Consider the following 18,452-nt stretch of genomic DNA (forward strand, 5'->3'; position numbering starts at 1 on the left):
AACAGGGGCTCTTGCCTTGTCTTTATGAAGCCAAACAAAATGTTACAAGAAGCTCCCCTTTAAGAACATATACTTCAAGATCCCAGGCTTTATTTAACCTCTTTCCTGCTAATTAAACCTTTCCCTTCTCTCTCCCCCCGCCCTTTTTTTAACCACAAGAACTTGCCCTAAATAGTTGCAAACCCAACCCTCTCTTTTTAATAAAAGACACCAGGAGACAGGGAACTAATGTTAGCGATTTGTCCCTACCGCCAACTTCCTGTCATAGGTCTGTAAGAGCTTGTTTGACGCGACAGATTGTTTTGCTTCGACAAACATTCATGTTAACCTGACTTGAAAACTGACTCTCTGCTTCAGGTACAAGAAGGGCCAGAAAGTGACTGGAGATGAGCACTTTAAAATCTCACACAAGGACACAAAGTATGCTTTGTTCATTGAGAAGGTGTGTGACACAGACGCTGGCCTCTATGTGGTCCGGGCTAAAAATTCTAGTGGCACGGTCTCCTCAAGTGCCATTCTCCATGTGCAAGGTAACGAGCCACCTATAAAAAGAATAGACTGGATAATCATCTGTGCCCTCTACTTGGTTGTTTCACTTGCGTACTGGCTGTTCACTTAGCACAGCAGCACACCAGCAACATCACGGGACTTTAACTTTCACACTTGGAGACGACAGCAAATGGCCGCCTTCCACTGCACCTCACATCCCTTTCACCCCCTTTGGTTATGAGTCACTCTGAATACAGTGCTTCTGATATTAATATCACAGCTACACTGGTTGTCGTTATTCATTCATTACTATATCAATGTTACTTGGGGGTGAGAAAGAGATTTGTAAAGACACCTAGTAGGTTTTTTGTGTGCTTTAGAACTAAACACAAGCAATAAAAAAGAAATGTATTATTTATGGGTTACAATTGGATTGCAGGCATCCACTTCAATCTATCTCCTGTTTTGTTTTGTTTTTAAATAATCATACTGTGAATGCTTTAATGAAAATGCACCAAGGTTTCATACACTTAGAATATTTATAGCATAATTCGAAGGGCTTTACTCCCATTGTCTCAATCTGTGCAACAACTCTTCAAGGTAGGATGGTATTGTTGTATTGTTATTCCCATGTTGCAAGCGGTGCTGGGTGAGCCTGTAAGAATAGTGGTTTGCTTAAGGCCCACGTAGAAGCTTTTGAAAAGGGGATTTTCTGGCTTGCAGCTCAGACACTTAAGACAATGCTAGGTTTTGCCAATTTCAGATTGTATGTCAACTTGTCAAAGCAAGAGGATACGAAAATAGTTGATGCATTAATCATTTTAATTCACTCTTGAATGTTTTCAAATAGAACAAGAAATTCAGAATGATGCTTAAAAGGAGGAGAAATGTTTGTGGGTGACGTGGTGTAGTTTAAAACATGATAAAATATAAAGCAAATAAAATGTTAATGAGTACGCCCTTGCTAAAGTAATAAGGAAGGAGTAATACTTTTTAAAGCAAGTTAAGAGTCTTAGAAGGAATTTGCTTGGGAATTGCATTTCTTTTATTTTTAAATGTGGGAGCCAGAGCAACATGTATTATTAGAATTTCTTGCCTCAAAGGATGTAATATCTTTGATTCATAGAATAATATATTGCCAGTTTTGACAAAGGTAAGGGGGAAAATGATGCTATTTAAAGGGAGAGCTCACCTGTACATTTTCACCAAATTCAAATGACAAGTTGATCATCGTTAATTCCTTCCGTTTCCTAGGAAGAGGAGACATACATATATGGTATCTATGTGGTTTAAAAAATGGTTGATAAATATTAGTGTAACTTTTTTCTTGGAGAATAACTTTCTTCTTTCTTATAATGACTGCTTTGAGGGAAATTATTTTTTTTTTAAAGAAATCCAATCTCTTAAAAGAAAATTACAATATGAAAATAAATCTTCAAGTGCACAGTGTGCTGTGGAAAGAATATCTATTACAAATGGCAGGGAGGGAGGGGGTATGAAGATGGAGCGAAGAGGAGTTTTAGCCAACTGGCTGCAGATTTATTAGAGACATGTAAAACTGAAAGGAGATCAGTCTTCTAGGCAGCCCTGTCCTTGAGGCAAAGAAAGCAGGGGAGGGAGGCCAGTTGATCCAAGACGACAACTTATCATCGTTCTATGAACAGAATATATTGGGCAGATGATGTGCTACACTTGTGGGCACAGGCGCAGTAAGCCTGACTCCAGGAAGCCAAGGCAGCAGTGATACATAAGCAGAATTACCACAGTACAACGTTCTTGGATCAAAACACGCCACAACTTTTATTGATTACAGATGTAAGTAGGCTTTGGCTTAGGCCCTGGGTATCCTGAATCATCCAGTCTCCTGATTGGTGCTCAGTTCCTGGGATAGGATTGCCCTATAACATGCATCAAATAGTAGGAACTCCTCGGGACCACCAATTTGTTGAATGTTGTGGCCCTCAGGCCCTGTCTGGGTCTACAAACAGAAGCACCTCCCCCAGGATTCCTTTAATGGGATACCCCATTTCCCTGGAGAGGGAAGGCAGGGACTTTTATAACCCTCTCCTCCACTGTTGACTCAGGATCCTATCCAATGCCTTAGTCAACAAAAGTTGTGATGATTGCTATGAGGTAGGCAGGCCCAATCTGTTTGCAGGAGAAATTCCTCCCTGGCCCTGAATATGGCGGCTGAAACATCCGTAGCAAGGTCATACAGCAAACCACGCTAACAAGGGTGGGAGATAAAACTCTTGACTGGCAACAGAATTTGGAGGCGGACCTGAATGTATCTTGAGGGAAAGGACCTGAGTGAAGACTCCTGATGGAGTCCCAGTCAGTTCCACCCCCTGAAGCTCTGTCTCCGGGCTCACCCACAATTGGTTGATTGGTGGGCGGGAAATTCAAATTTCCAACAGCCAGGAGGAGGCCATAACTGCCACTTCACGTTTCAAGGTCAATGGATCTTCCTTTACATCCACCCTTATACATGAATCACACTGCAAGAAAATTCTCCTTGTAGCTCCTTTCGGAATACTGCACAGGTGGTAACAAAGTAGAGGGAAAGTTGTGTTCCAAAAATCGCTGGCAATAGTTTCACATGCTGTCTCGGATAACACAGCTGCTTCACACATGCGTTGACAATAGCTGCATCAGCAGTCAAAGACTAGCGCATGTGAGTGACCCATCGCAGTTCTAACACAACACATGTATTTCATATCATGCCTCTCCTGAAATGCAATCCTTTTCAGTGGAGTCAGTTCACACATCTGGTGCAAGCAATGTGCATTCATATGTGAACTGGCTCTAAGTGCAAAGAGCAAAAAGTTCTCACTATGTGAAGAGAGAGAGGAGGTGGTGTTTTCCATAGAAGTGGAATTGGAGTTTACTTGCGGCAATGTTACTCTCCCTTCCTTTCTCTAGCAGTCAGATCTGCCCCTACATAAAATGTGCTTCCATCCATCTTTCTGCCAATGCTGTTGCAGGCCTGCATATGGCTATGCAGATCTATTATTAGATGCTTCATTGATTGGAGACTCCTTTCCTGGTATATAACAGAAACTCTTTTCCTTACAAAGTAATGGGGACAAACATCCTTCTGTGGGGAGCTTCTTTTCCTTAAGGCTATTTGCATAGTGTGTCTAAATTATTTTGAGAAAGTTTGTGGAGTTAAAGAATCAATATTTGTACTCAAGCTTTTATAAACAGAGTGTTGAAGTTGGAGTCCACCCATTTCTCTCTCCTTTCCACCAGCAAGAGTTCAGAGGTCTTTCGCAGCTGCCAGACAGGTGCTGCTTTCGCCTTGTACGTTCATGGCTTGGCTAGGAAAGCGGCACCTGTTTAACTTTCGCCGGTTGCACAGCAGTTACATGGCACAAAATGTCTTAAAGTTAAATGCTGTCTGGAAGGGTAGTGTGACAACTCAACTCTGCTTTCATTCCTAATTGTGACTTAAGTTCTTCCTCTTTCTAAAAGGCATGAACAAACGGCCACAAACAAATTGCGAAAGAAACCAGCCCCAAGCCATAACACTGGATCTCTATGCTGGGAAAAGCTTTACTGGTTGAAATTATTGGCGACCCAAGGGAACTTCTAGTAAAATAAAAAATCAAATAAAATATGTACTATTCCATTTAGATCTCATCTTTCCTCCAAGGAGCTCAAGCTGGCAAACATGGTTGTCTCCCTCCCAGTTTTATCCTCACAACATCCTGTGAGGTAGGTTAGGTTGAGAGACTGTGGTTGGCCCAATGTCATCCAGTGAGCTTCAGTTATAAGCAGGGATTTGAACCTGGTCTCTCAGATCCACGCCCAACATTCTGACGACACCACACAACCATAGGAGCCAACTTCAAGAGGCCCGAGGGGACCTAGCCCCCCATAAAATATTTAAGGGGGCCAGCGGGGGCAAAGTTGATGGGCATTGCCATTCAAATGGTGTGCATGCATCATGTCATATGATGGATTATGTATGGTGGAGTTCACCTGCCCCCCCCCCATATTTTATTCACGTTGGCACCTCTGACACCACCTCCCTTCAAGCCTAGTCAACAGGGTTTAAACAACGGGCCCTAACAGCACAAAAAGGACTCTTAATAACCTGAGCAGGTTAAATAGGACTAATGCGATTTTGACAGTATGACACTTAAATACCCATGGCACTGAAAATGCAAAATATTCCATTTGGAAACCCCAAACCACACCCACCTGACCCACCCCTAATATAATGACAGGTAGGCTAAGACATGGCCTTTTCTCTGAAGTGTGTTTCTAAGTGGTTTCAATTGAAGTCATTCAGAAACACGCTTCAGAGGCCTGGTGACTGAGGAGTGAGTGCACCTGTTTTGCTCAAGAGGCCTGGGAGTCTTAGAAATAAGAACCCGGACTGAGGCTATGCTTCTTAGACACAGAGGTTAATTTTAGAGTCCTTGTTTGTGCCCACAGTTACTACAGACTGGTTTTCTCCCTTCCAGGATACTCTTGCATGCCACCCCAAGCGGTGAGAGATTCCAGGGGTTCCAGGCTCTGTGCTTCCTTTCGGAAATGAGGCACAGCAGAGACTGTGGTGTCTTTAGGATACATGGTTTAATTACACATATATGCAACCCGAGACTACAGTGGAGGGGTTCACAGGATTAACACAGCAAGAGGGTCTTGCTTCTCCCATAGTCACAGCTTTGGATTCAAAACAATCACCAGATATTCTGCTCTGACCCTCTCTCTAGCTTTGCGACTTTAACAGCCTGCCACCTTTCCCCCTTAGATCATGTCACAGCAAATTCAACTCTTAAAAGGAGAGTTTAAAGTAAAGAGCTGAGGGAGACCCCTCCTGTTTGCCATCGGGCACCAAGCCCCTCTATTTGGCTGTCCTAATGGCTCGTCACTTGTATTTTGTCCTCCTAATTAAATTCAAACCCTTACTGCACCCAGGAATTTAAGGGAGTCTGGTACCCAAAAACTCATAGCAATACTCTGTAGGCCCTGAGGTGGACTAGTCAATGCTTATTTAGCCCAGAACATTCTGGAATCCTGGTCTAGATCAAGGAATGGATCTGCCATAGACAAGACAGCACCCAGCTGTCAAGCTTGGCCTGCAGGGCTCATGGAGACAAGGACTTATCCCTTCCGGCTGAAAAGTTCCCCCACTCTTGGTCTAAGACATTAACCCAACTGGGGCTGCCTACATACTTTAAAGTACATGCTTTGCCACAAAGAATTCTGGGCACTGTAGCTTACCCCTCACAAAGTTACAATTCTCAGCAACCCTTAAGAAACTACAGGGCCCAGAAGTCTTTGAGGGAGGGAAATATGCTTTGAATGTGCTTCAGAGGTATGGTGGGTGCGCATTCTAGGTTTCTGCTGTGGGGAAATGCTTTGGGGAACAGTGGTGTTTTGTGGGGTAGAAAGGTACAAGATCCCCAAGCTTAACCCCTTGCATTTCCAGGTTGGACTGGGAAAGATCCTCACCTGAAACTCTGGAGAGCCATTGCTAGTCAAAGTAAACAATCCAGACCCTCCAAGTGTCCCTATTTTCCAGGGACAGCCCTGGATTCACAGAAGCCGTTCCAGTTTCTGATTTGATCCCAGAATGTCCCATTTTTTCCTAAGGACGTCCCTGTTTCCATCAGAGAAATGTTGGAAGGTATGGAATAGGATGTCCCAATTTTCATCAGATAAATTTTAGAGGGTATGCAGTACTGAGATAGATGGACCTGGTGGTTTGGCATAAGACAAATTCTTATGTTTTCCCTATGAAATCCTCCAGGAATGCTTCGCTTTACCGGGCTTCTTTAAAATCCCTCCTCAGCTCAGAAAGAAGATGGTGCCTATTCCTTCCCTGCAGGACAGAATTAGCCGTCAGGATTTCCTGGTATGAAGCAATATAAATAACCAGGAACCTGGCCAGGAGTATAAGAAGCAGAGCTGTGATAGGTGCAAAGGCGAGTCGGTATATGTTTCCTGGTATCCCAGGAAATGTTCCAATTCAATAAAATAAAGGACACATTTTGATGATGTAGAGGTACTGCCTAACAGATACTCTGAGGAGAAAGGAGTTGTGGTAGAAAATAAAAGCAATTAACAAGCAGGCAGGATACAACATATTCTCTTTTTTTCATGCTCGTGGGTATCTCTTCCTAATGAACCCATGGACTATTACAGTCATGTACAGGCTTGTCAATCAAATGTGGTAAAACTATGTTCTATCAGGCTTGTTTATTTCTTTTAGATATTTTTACCTCACTCAGCAGGAATCCCAGAGCAGGCGACATTAAAACCCTTATAATCAATAAAAACTAAAACAAGCAACAAAGCAATAAAGCCAAGCAAATAATCACAAAAATTAATAGCAGTACAAACAAAACCTTCATGAGGTTTTCTGTCATAAAATATCTATAGCGTTTGGATGCCCTGGACAAATATAATTTTCATCTGGCATGGAATAGCAAACAGAGATGGTGTCAGGCAAACCTCTTTGGGGAAGGAGCTCCATAAAAAGAGTTCTGTACAACTGAAAGGGGTTTATTGGTAGCTGAGAAAGTCATTGAACTCTAATTTGCTTGAGTTCTCTCCCGGCACATAATAATATGCCTCGGCTCTTTCCTTCACATCTCTACAGAAGGTGTGGTGAACCTGTGGCCCTCCAGACGTTACTGAACTCCAACTCCCATAAGTCCCTTCTAGCACGGTCAATGGTTGGGGATGAGGGGAAATGTAGTCCAGCGAAATATGGACAATAGCCACAGGTTCACCATCCTTGCCCTACAATCCACCCAATTCTGCCTAGGCTGCACCAGCCTGATTTCTGTCTCTGTAGCCAGCAATTTTTAAAAAGTTTTTATTTTTTTGTGATACAAAAACAAACAAACACCTATAGTGTTTCCACTTTCAATTCATATGGCAAGGGCCGGATTTAGGTTTGATGAGGCTCTAAGCTACTGAAGGTAATGGGGCCCTTTATTTGTCCAGCTGTCCTTTGTCAACAACAAACTGTTGCTGTTTTTCTGTGTTATATGCTATATGGTAATTTATGGACCTAACAGGTATCTAAAGTCATTTGCACATGTTGCCATGCAACCAGTCCATGCAGAATGTAGTCACTCTAAATATAGAAATGAGCAAACCAGTGATATTTTAGGGAGCAGGCTAGCGACGGGGCCCATTACTTACATCATAGGAGCCTACACAACACAAAACACTGTTGCTGCATGTAGGTTTTATTTTATTTGTTCTTTATCTTATATTTTGGAAATGTGCATCCATTTTTTCCCCTTTATTTTTTTTTGGGGGGGGGGGCCAAGACAGTGGGGCCCTAAGCTATAGCTTGTTTAGCTTATATGTAAATCTGGCACTGCATATGGCTAATATGACACAACACACACACACACACACACACCACACAGACACACACACACAGACAAACAAACAAACAAACAAACAAACAAACAAACAAACCATACTGCAACCAATCAAGCTATGGACTCTCTACTCTCTCACAATGCCAATAAAAACAAATAACTATATAAATAAAGGGCCTACCCGTGAGACACTGATGCAAAAACCCTGCACAAACATTATGCAACAGAATAAGAGTGGCCAGCAATTTTTAAAGCGAAAGCCAAGAGCTGTGTTCTTGCAGCCTGGGCAGAGATGTCACTGTAATACATGTTTGAAATATACTTATTATAAGGCTTGATTCAGGGCAATGAGGCTGGTGAGTTTAAAAAAAGTCCCTGTAATTCCCTGCTCAACCAGGGAGTGCAGTTATATAGCTATTCAGTTACATAGTTACATACTACCAAGCAAAATTAATATCCCAGCCGAGCCTCTGTAACCAGCAAAATCTATTTTATTAAAATGGATGTGTTACCAAGCTTCCGGGAGGGGAGTAGAAAAACCATAGCTTCCGTGTTTCTCTGAAACAATATTCAAAATTATGAAGCTGTCTCGACTTCCTAACATGGCTCTAAGCATGTTGCACTGTTTCTTAGCCAGGAGAATCTTTTGTGTGCTACTGCTTAGTCCAGGGTAAATGATATTTTTTTAATTTTACACCTTAAACAGGCTATCTAGATGAAAATACTGTCCAGTAAATCTTTGGAAACTTGAAGTTAGATGGTATTAGAGAAGCCAGATTCAAATGCTATTCTAGGCTGCATAAACACAAGTATAGTGTCTTGATCAAGGGAAATCACAGTACCCCTATTTTTTGCATTGGTCAGACTACACTGGGTGGATCTACACACTGGGGGTGGGGATGCTATAAATAAGTCAGAAATTAAATCGTTATAACAACAACAAAACTGCTATGGAAAATCACATATCATTTTTTAATACTCCCCAGCGCCATCCGGTGTTGTATGTTTATAACGCATTCAAAACACTATTTTTTTACTAATGTAGCTGAGTCTCTGGAATCGTGTGAGGAATAGTTGAGGGAATTGGGTGTGTTTAGCCTGGAAAAGAGGAGACCGAGAGGAGATATTATAGACATATTCAAATATATAAAGAACTGTCACATGGAGGATGGGAGCAAGCTTGTTTTCTCTTGCTCCGGAGGGTAGGACTCGAACCAGTGGCTTCAAGCTACAATAAACGAGATTCCAACTTTAGATGAGGAAGAGCTTTCTGAAGGTAAGAGCTGTTCAACTCCCTTGGAATGTGGTGGACTCTCCTTTCTTGGTTTCTAAGTAAAGGTTGAATGGCCATCTGCCGTGGAGATTGAGATTCCTGCATTGTAGGGTGCTAGATTGGAATGATGACCCTCAGGGTCCCTTTCCAACTCTACATCTCTATGATTTTATGAACTTGTGGGTGCAGAGCTTTATGGGAAGTAAGCTTCCGTGTTAAGCACTGCCAAAGGGGGGACGTAAGAGGGGCTCCTTTGAACCCTATGCTGATTTCTTCTTGTGACATAGCTTTGGCAGCATTAAGGTGGTCCCTGGTTCATCTGAGCCACAGGGGACCACTAACATTGAGTCCCTCAAAGACCAAATCAAGTTAAGAAATTAAATAAGCTATGGCAATTTCAATTAAAAAAATGAAAGCAGGCTCCTTTCTTCCTTGCCCCCCCCCCCCCTGGAATGCTTATCACATTATGCTTTCTGGCACACGATGATTATTCTGTATAACGTCCATGTGTGTAAACAAGTGCAAAGACATTTTGGGGAATGCAAATTGCTACTTTAAAAGCTTTCAGGGTCTGGTGTGGCCAATGGGATTTTGTGACTTAGCCTCCCACTTTGAACGGCTGATCATCGTGGCATATCACAAACTACTTTCGAAATTCTCTTCGTTTTAAAAACTCTTAGGCATGTAGTATAGAGCATGGCTGATTGAAAAATCTCAAGTGCAACAGAACTAGGAATCTGGTTCTTTGGGTCCTATCCACTGCCTGAATTTGTATTATCAACATGTGCGACTAGGCAGATTTGTGCAGTTTGAAACTACTTCGGCATACCAGACCCCATAGTGAGCAGCCACCTGTTTTGCAGTCAGTCCTACTGGATTACTGCCAACAAGTCAGAGTTGCTCTTTCTTCGGACAACTTTGAAAGCCAGATATGTGTTAAAGTGGCATGAGCGAATGACGGATAACTATTTCCCAGCTGTACCCCCACCCAACTAGGAACTACAGAGTCCTCATAATATGATTTTTTAAACACTATTTATAAGCCTCGTAATCAACAAAATCCTCAAAGTGGTGAACATCAAACCATATACAGTGGAACCTCGGTTCTTGAATGTCTCTGTTGACGAACATTTCGGAACCTGAACGCTGAAAACCCAGAAGTAAATGCTTCCGTTTTCGAATGTGCCTTGGAAGTCAAACAGTCTTTCGGAATGTATTATGTTTGAAAACCAAGGTTCAACTGTACAGTAAAACATGCCAATAAAATAAAACTTTAAAAACACATTGACATAAGAATGTGTCAGTATGTAAGTGATATCCGGATATATATAATCATATTGTAAAATTACTTGTCCAGATAGGATAGCTTAAACTGTATGCCTGAAGGAGCGTCTCCACCCCCATCGTTCAGCCCGGACACTGAGGTCCAGCTCTGAGGGCCTTCTGGCGGTTCCCTCACTGCGAGAAGTGAGGTTACAGAGAACCAGGCAGAGGGCCTTCTTAGTAGTGGCGCCCTCCCTGTGGAATGCTCTCCCATCAGGTGTCAAGGGGATAAAGAACTGCACAACTTTTAGAAGACACCAGAAGGCAACCTTGTATCGGGAATTTTTTTAAAATATTTGATGTTATATTATGCTTCTATGTGTGTTTGAACCTGCCTAAAGTGGCTCAGGCAACCCAGCCAAATGGGTGGGGTATAAATAATAAATAATTTATTTTTATTATTATAGCAGCACACTGAAAACAATACAGCAAATATTCTGCCTAATAATGTCCGCCTAATAATAATATGTCATTCAAACAATAATTTTACATGTCACGTACAAACATAGTGGCATAGGACCCAATTAGCCCCCACAATAAAATATTTTGAGGGGCTGGGCCCCCGCAAAGGTGATGGGCATTGCCATTCAAATGGTGTGTGTGCACCATGTCATGTGATCGATTATGCGAGGTGGGGCTTCCCTGGGCCGCCCACCATGTTTTATTCAAGTTGGCACCCTGCATAGGGGTGATTGTCAGCCATCATTCTATGTTGCGCAACACATGAAGCTTTCCTCTTTCAGCCCTACATTCTGTTTCTGCCAGTCTGCTTCAAGCTACTAGCAAAGCTTTGACACTGATCTCTTTTGAGGCCTCTGCCCCCTTGCACTCGGCCATTTGTCATCCCAAATGATCCAAATGATACAGAAGGAATACATAGCTTAGGTAACTAAAGGATACAGATTTTTTTTTTTATCATGCCATAAATCATCAAGCAGAGGGCATTTTATTTCTCCATAGCCTCACTGCCTGTAGACACAGCACTGCAGGAAGGCAGCAAAAAGGGGGCTGAATTTTCCTGGTGTGTCTTCTAAACATGTTAAGAGATCAAATGCAGGAGTTGGTTAGCAGGGGAATAGCACAGAAGGGATTTCTCTCCTCCCTGCCTGCCCCCACTTCATTCATTTTTCATTTTTCTTGCACGTCCCCAAGCACATGGCAGATCACAGTTGCTATACCAAGTGTGCTGCTGGTTATTAACATCCCTTCTACCCACCACACAAATATGCTTACTTACCTCCAACAATTTACATCCTGTACACAGTATGAAAACTTTCTCTCATGCCCACTACAGTGGTACCTTGGGTTACAAACACCTCAGGTTACAAACACTTTGGGTTACAGACTCCATTAACCCGCAAGTAGTACCTCAGGTTAAGAACTTTACCTCAGGATGAGAACAGAAATGGCGCCACGGTGGCGTAGTGGCAGCAAAAGGCCCCATTAGCTAAAGTGGTACCTCAGGTTAAGAATGGACCTCCGGAACGAATTAAGTTTGCAACCAGAGGTACTACTGTATATCACGATACCCAAAGGGAGCTAATTCAACCATTAAGGAATCTTTGCTGTGGGAAGTCATTTACTGGTACTTCAATCTCAGCAGCAGCATTTTGCCTTTTTTAAAAAAAGCAATATACCCCTTCTCTTCTTTTCTTTTCCTAGTACAAGGAGTGCAGCCAAGCTTCATTAAAAAATTTAGACATGCTACTCTTCAAGAAGGAGATGATTTAAACCTGCACTGTACAATATCTGGAAGACCAAGGCCAAATGTCATTTGGACAAAAGATGGCATCAGGGTGGCAGCCAGAGGAACGAGTGTATGTCACAGTGTTTTGTAAATGCTCCTTTGGGAAGAACACCACATGTCTGGCTTCACACAGCTAATCTCCCTCTATCTGTATTTCATTGTTTTGCAGACTGAGAAATTAGGGGACACCTATTACCTTTTAAAAAGAAACGCGGTCCTTGCTGACTCTGGGAAATATCTCTGCGTTGCCACTAATGAAGTCGGGGAGGCCTCTTGCTCAGCTTTCGTAAGAGTAATAGGTAACTTGGCACACATTATTGGGTCACGTTAGTATAATAAATGAAGACCTTGCTCCCAACTCTGGCTTGACATCCCCATTTTGTTTCAGAGGAGAATAAAAATGTTCCTAGTGCAACTGAGACTAAATCAAAGCAGGAGAGCCGCTATTCATCAGGAAAAGTGAAGGCTGATGCACCTGAAGCATTACAAGGTCAGGATTCGCGTTGCTTGAGAGGTCAAAGGCAAACTAAAAACTGTTCCGTGAGGTAACTTCAATTTATGTTTTCTTACCTTGTAAAGTCCTGCGGCAGCTGTTTGAGCATTTCATTTACAGAGATTTCATACCGCTCTCTCCTTTTAGCACTGTGCCATTTTGAACAATCAAAGGAAATGCCACACAAAAAAGCGCCAAAGGGGAGTGTGCAGGGTTTTGTGTGCAGTATCTTAAGTGCTGTGTGCACCCCAGTTGTCCCAAACTATTCCACGCACACTAACACATCCCCCATGAAAAGCTACACCTAAAGGCAGAGGGTCCCTTTTAAGTACTGGAGCAAAGAACTGTAGGTGAAAAGGGAAACCAGCCATTCCCTGATGGGCTTGCACATAAGTGCCTCAGCCCTCTTCAGATCCCAACAATTATTTCCTAACAACATTTTTGAATTTGTGTGCGCGCACTAAGGTCATCTCAGAAATCAAGATGGGCAACAGGGATACATATAGCCTTTGACCCCTTCTGGCAGCAGGGAGAAATATTGAGAATTGTGTTGGTGTCATTTAATGAATCGGGTTTCTGGTCAATAAGAATGTGTGGATTTTCAAGCATTGTTGCAGATTTTGCCTCTGACCAACTCAAAACTTTTCACTAAGGCAACCAGCTAACTTAGCATTTGTGAAAATCTAGTTATGCGATTCTCCCACCAGCAGTTTGAAATGGTTTACCACATACTTCCACAGCACTTTGGGGAAGTGGCTATTTGGTGATTATTAACATTCATGAAGCACCAGTAATACTAGCTGATAAAGTTTGGCGTGGTTTTTTCTTTGTATGGCACATGGCTGGAATGCCCCACATAGAGGAAGTGATAATCAGCACTTAGTGTCTAAAAATAGTGGTGTCGGGGCTTAAACCTGCCTGCTAACTATGCCATGTGTCCTGAAAAACCTCCTCTTTAATCCAAGAATGTGGAGACAGACTGAAGTTGCCCAGTGGTGGCACTTTTAAATATGACTTCATGCATTCCAGAACCACAGCCCTGTTGTTCAAAGAGTGGTTGAACTCTAGTGAGCCTGGAAACAACTTAAGCCCTGGTGGTAATGGTTGGTTGTGATCTCCAGCTATCCTGGTTGCACTAGAAAACTGGACTTCCTTCTTTTGACTGCAGAAAAACCATACAGCTGTCCTTTAATCACCACCCCAAAGTTCCATCAAGACTGCAAACAGAAGAGTTGGAAGATGTAGCCTGAGTCATTCAAGCAACAAACATTAATGGAGAAATACAGTACAAGATGTTAGTTTCAGAATCACGAGGATGTTCAGAAATGGCCTCCCCAGCAAGCTCTTCATAATGTTTCCCAAAATGGTTTTAGAATTATCACACAGCAGGTGGCACAGATTGCGTGGTCATCTCTTGTGTTCAGTATACCCAGAAGTTTTATTTTACGTGATCGTAAAGACTTTTGATCATCATCAGCTCCTGTGAACCTTTATTTGGGCCCAGTGAGGGCATATTCAAAATTTTTAAATTTATTACTTTCTCTATCCAAAAGGTTCAGGTTGGAGTTGCACTACGTGATCATATTATTGTCTACAGTAAGTCCACAACTTATGCAGTGATTAAGTTCCAGGGATCGAACTCAAAGCCCAAATTGTGTTTGGTCAAAAGCAATTGGGCTCAGTGGCTCGCAGGATTGGCAAAGTCATTCCCATCCACCCCGCCCCGGAACCACGCTCCCCTTTCTAAATTTTTGTCATATGCTTAAGCTGAAAGCACACAAGTTAAGTGTGTTTAAAGCTGCAGGCTTACTGCGTTCATCCATCAACTTTAAAGACAGTTTCATAGCAGAGAGGAAATTGGGCTGGCCCAATTGTATCCACCCAGGTAGTTTTCCTGGGACAGCAGTGTTTTCAGACCACCAGTGAAACCGTCTGCACTCCAAAGGTACACAAGCAGTATCCCTTACAACAGGGGTGGGGATCCTCAGGCCTTGGGGACAAATGTTTATTTTATTAACTAAATTTCTATGTTGCCCTTCATCCATAGATCTGAGAGCAGATCACAACATAAAATTACAAGATAAATGTGGCCCTCCAGGTCCTTGGAACACCCCCCCCCCCCCAGTCTTGCTCCACATCCTCCTCCAGTGTTTTTGCCTAGCTGGAATATGTCCTTGAACTCTGATCTTGCCTCTTAGTTACCTGGGTGGAGGATAGAGAGGGATGTGTGAGGGTGTGTAGAAACTAGTCTGGTGTACAAAGATAAATTTTATTTCTCCACCCAATTTTCATAGGAAAAAGTCAAATGGGGGGGGGGAGTCCTTTACTTTTGTTCTGAGTGGACAGTTGTGGTTCGAGGACCCGATCCCTGAGTAGTGGAATGAAAACACGAGGACACGTGATATAAGGTTAATGGGCAAGAAAAGGCCACAACTTTATTGATTACAGCAAGTGAAAAGGTATTGGCTTAGGCACTGGATTACGTCAGCTGACTCCAGCCCCTCAGAGAGGGGTGAGTCTAAAACGGGGTTTATTCACCAGTATAAGCAACTATAAGCTCTCCCCTGATGTCACCGAGGGTCGTGCCATGGCCTCCCGCCACGCAGGCATCGGACAGAATACACGACCGCCGGATTCCTTTAACGGAATACCCAAAATTGAAGGCGTAGGCGATGGCCACACCTAGCCCTTCGACACACCACAACACATTATTCCAATGCCTAACCTACCCACCAATACCACAAAAGTTGTGACGATTGCTACGAGGTAGGCGAAAAAACCAAAAAGCCTAATGCTAAATGGAAAAATTCCTACCAGGCCCCCCGGACAACCAGGGCGACCAACCTAAGGTCCATAGCAAGGCCAAAAGTAAACTGAGACCCCGTGCTCTAAGGGAGTGGAGGGTGGGTGACTCGTGACGGGACGACGAAAAGTGAGGCCGGAAGGCTGGTGCCACAGCAATTTAGGCTGCTAAACACGCCCCCTCGCAGGCACCTGGTTGGGTGCCTGCCTGTGGGCGAGGGCGCCAGCCAGGTTAGTGGTAGGCAGGGGGCCCCCTGCTTGAGGCGGAGTCCGGCTCCCGACCACAACCACTCCCCTCTCTTGCAGGAGGAGAGTCTTTAGCATTGCGGCCAGACTTGGAAGCTATACCAAAATGAAAGCTGGCTTGCCCACTATTATTCCAAACACGCCAGACTGGCACATCAGAGCAATTAACTCAAAGCATCTCTCTGACAATGGAATCCCTATCCTGCTCTTTATATTGAGCTTTTTTAAAATAAATGTCAATGATGCTCAGGATGAAACACACATGAGTGACACACACACACAAAATGGCACCTCTATAATGAGTTCTCCCCCCTTTACTTTATAATGCACTCATCATTATGTTGGGAGTTTCCTCACCCCTTTCACTGGCTGCCAGGGTGGTGAAATTCACAACACGATAGTATCAGATCCTTGCTTGAATGTGGCTGTATATGACTGGGATGACTTCATCATGTGGGTGTACGCAATTTGAAGCTTCACAATTTGAAGGCTGTTACCCTTATCACAGGGGTGCGGGTGGCGCTGTGGGTTAAACCACAGAGCCTAGGATTTGCCGATCAGAAGGTCGGCGGTTCAAATCCCCGTGACGGGGTTGCTCGGTCCCTGCTCCTGCCAACCTAGCAGTTCAAAAGCACGTCAAAGTGCAAGTAGATAAATAGGGACCGCTCCGGCGGGAAGGTAAACGGCATTTCCGTGTGCTGCTCTGGTTCGCCAGAAGTGGCTTAGTCATGCTGGCCACATGACCTGGAAGCTGTACGCCGGCTCCCTCGGCCTATAGAGCGAGATGAGCGCCACAACCCCAGAGTCGGCCAAGACTGGACCTAATGGTCAGGGGTCCCTTTACCTTTACCCTTATCACATGGTAATATATGATAAGACCATGTTTGTTATATATTACATAGAGAGATGATTTTAAAGAAAATAATTCAGTGTAAAAGTAAACAAGTACGAAACAAGTTACAAAATATAAAGCAAGGACAAAGATGGTTACAAATAAATCATATCCTGTTGCATAATCAGTTTGAAGGAGTCGAGCAGGCCGGTGGCAATAGTCTAGCATCTTCCGTGCAGCTTCCAGGCTGCCATGTTGCTCCTTCCCTACCCAAAAGTTATTACCTAAACCACAAATGAGAATAAGGGGAAGGCAGGGGATGACCACGCTGACTAACTTCCGTTAACTCAAAAAGCTTCAAACCTATTCTGTATACTTTCCCCCCCCCCCTGGCAATTTTCAGTTTTGTGTGCGTTTCTCCAATAAGAAAATGTGCCACAATATATGATCTCATGTTTTCAGTTTTAAGGAGGTTAGAGATATTGGAAATTGCAACTCAAAAGAGCACACCAACTGAGCTCTCTGATTTTTAGGTGTGAGATGGGATGTATTGGAGAGGCCCTGCAACTTTGGGTTTGTTTATGACTTCTTCTGTCTTAAAGGTAAAGGTAAAGGTACCCCTGCCCCTTCGGGCCAGTCTTGCCAGACTCTAGGGTTGTGCGCTCATCTCACTCTATAGGCCGGGAGCCAGCGCTGTCCGCAGACACTTCCGGGTCACGTGGCCAGCGTGACAAGCTGCATCTGGCGAGCCAGCGCAGCACACGGAACGCCGTTTACCTTCCCGCTGGTAAGCGGTCCCTATTTATCTACTTGCACCCGGAGGTGCTTTCGAACTGCTAGGTTGGCAGGCGCTGGGACCGAACGACGGGAGCGCACCCCACCGCGGGGATTCGAACCGCCGACCATGCGATCGGCAAGTCCTAGGCGCTGAGGTTTTACCCACAGCGCCACCTGCTTCCCTCTTCTGTCTTAGCCCAGAGTAAAGAGTTTCGCTCATCTGTCACAAAAGTTGTGGGCTATGTTCTTGTTTGCTTTCTTTAGCTTATCACACATTTCCTCCTCACAGCAAAAGCACAGAAGTGAAATCTGTCTACATAACCCATTATGATTATATTATATCCAACCGCATAGCAAGAACTAAAACTTAAGAAATGTAACTTGTCCATAAGAAATAAATATTTTGCTTGAAAATGTAAGTGTAAAGTTCATTTATTTCACCCCCCCTTACATTTTGTGAACACATCAGAATGTGAATATGTGCATATAAACAACACCTGGGAAGACACATCCCTCTCCTTATCTTTCAAAAGTATTGATTTGTTGAAAAAGCAGCAAACAAAAATGAAACTTCAGTTTCTAGACGTAATGCATATTCATTCAGACAACACCCACAATTCATGGTTTGGCAATAAATCATATGTTACACTGTAGCCATTCTGTAATAAACCATGTGGTTAATGATGACTGTTCATTATAGATGAAAGTAATTTATTTGTAAATCACTGGGAATGCAAAATAAATAAATAAAACAACCCGCTTACTAGACTACAGGTTTTTAAATTCCATCTTTCTCACACACATATATTCTGCTATTCCTTCCGTGTGGAGATTTAAAACCAAGTAGAGAAGAATGTCTGAAAAGGGCTATAGTTATAGGGCGTGAAGCTGACCCTTAGAAGAGCTTTTGAATTACTTGTGCCTTGTCATTGTGGTTGGTATCAGTACTTCATATACTCTAGTGCTCTAGTCAGCGACTAATTTTAGTAGCTGCCATATTTTCAATTGGGCCTGGGCTGAAGGCCTAGCAAGATTGGCTTCAGCTGCCTACGGCTGACACAAGCCGACACACAACCACACAGGAGGCTTAAATTTTGTCTCCTTAGTAGAAACAA

General features: G+C 43.3%; 1 protein-coding gene across 8 annotated transcripts in view; it reads left to right on the forward strand.

Annotated features, from left to right (window-relative positions):
* Window positions 1-18,105, forward strand: part of CCDC141 (coiled-coil domain containing 141) — a 125,105-nt gene extending 107,000 nt beyond the window's left edge. For 4 of the 8 annotated variants that reach the window (XM_028748431.2, XM_077916513.1, XM_077916516.1 and 1 more), the window contains 5 exons: window positions 358-530; window positions 12,103-12,257; window positions 12,357-12,486; window positions 12,576-12,732; window positions 13,849-18,105. In XM_028748431.2, coding sequence (XP_028604264.2) covers window positions 358-530; window positions 12,103-12,257; window positions 12,357-12,486; window positions 12,576-12,732; window positions 13,849-13,930 — 697 coding nt within the window. In that variant the 3' untranslated portion in view covers window positions 13,931-18,105. Of the gene's footprint in view, window positions 1-357; window positions 531-3,963; window positions 7,345-12,102; window positions 12,258-12,356; window positions 12,487-12,575; window positions 12,733-13,848 lie in introns of those variants that run through there. The other 4 variants (XM_077916504.1, XM_077916517.1, XM_077916512.1 and 1 more) reach the window with 4 other exon arrangements.
* The last annotated feature ends 347 nt before the right edge of the window (window positions 18,106-18,452 follow it).

Source organism: Podarcis muralis, chromosome 1 (assembly GCF_964188315.1).
Source record: "Podarcis muralis chromosome 1, rPodMur119.hap1.1, whole genome shotgun sequence".
In the NCBI taxonomy this organism is placed as follows: domain Eukaryota; kingdom Metazoa; phylum Chordata; class Lepidosauria; order Squamata; family Lacertidae; genus Podarcis; species Podarcis muralis.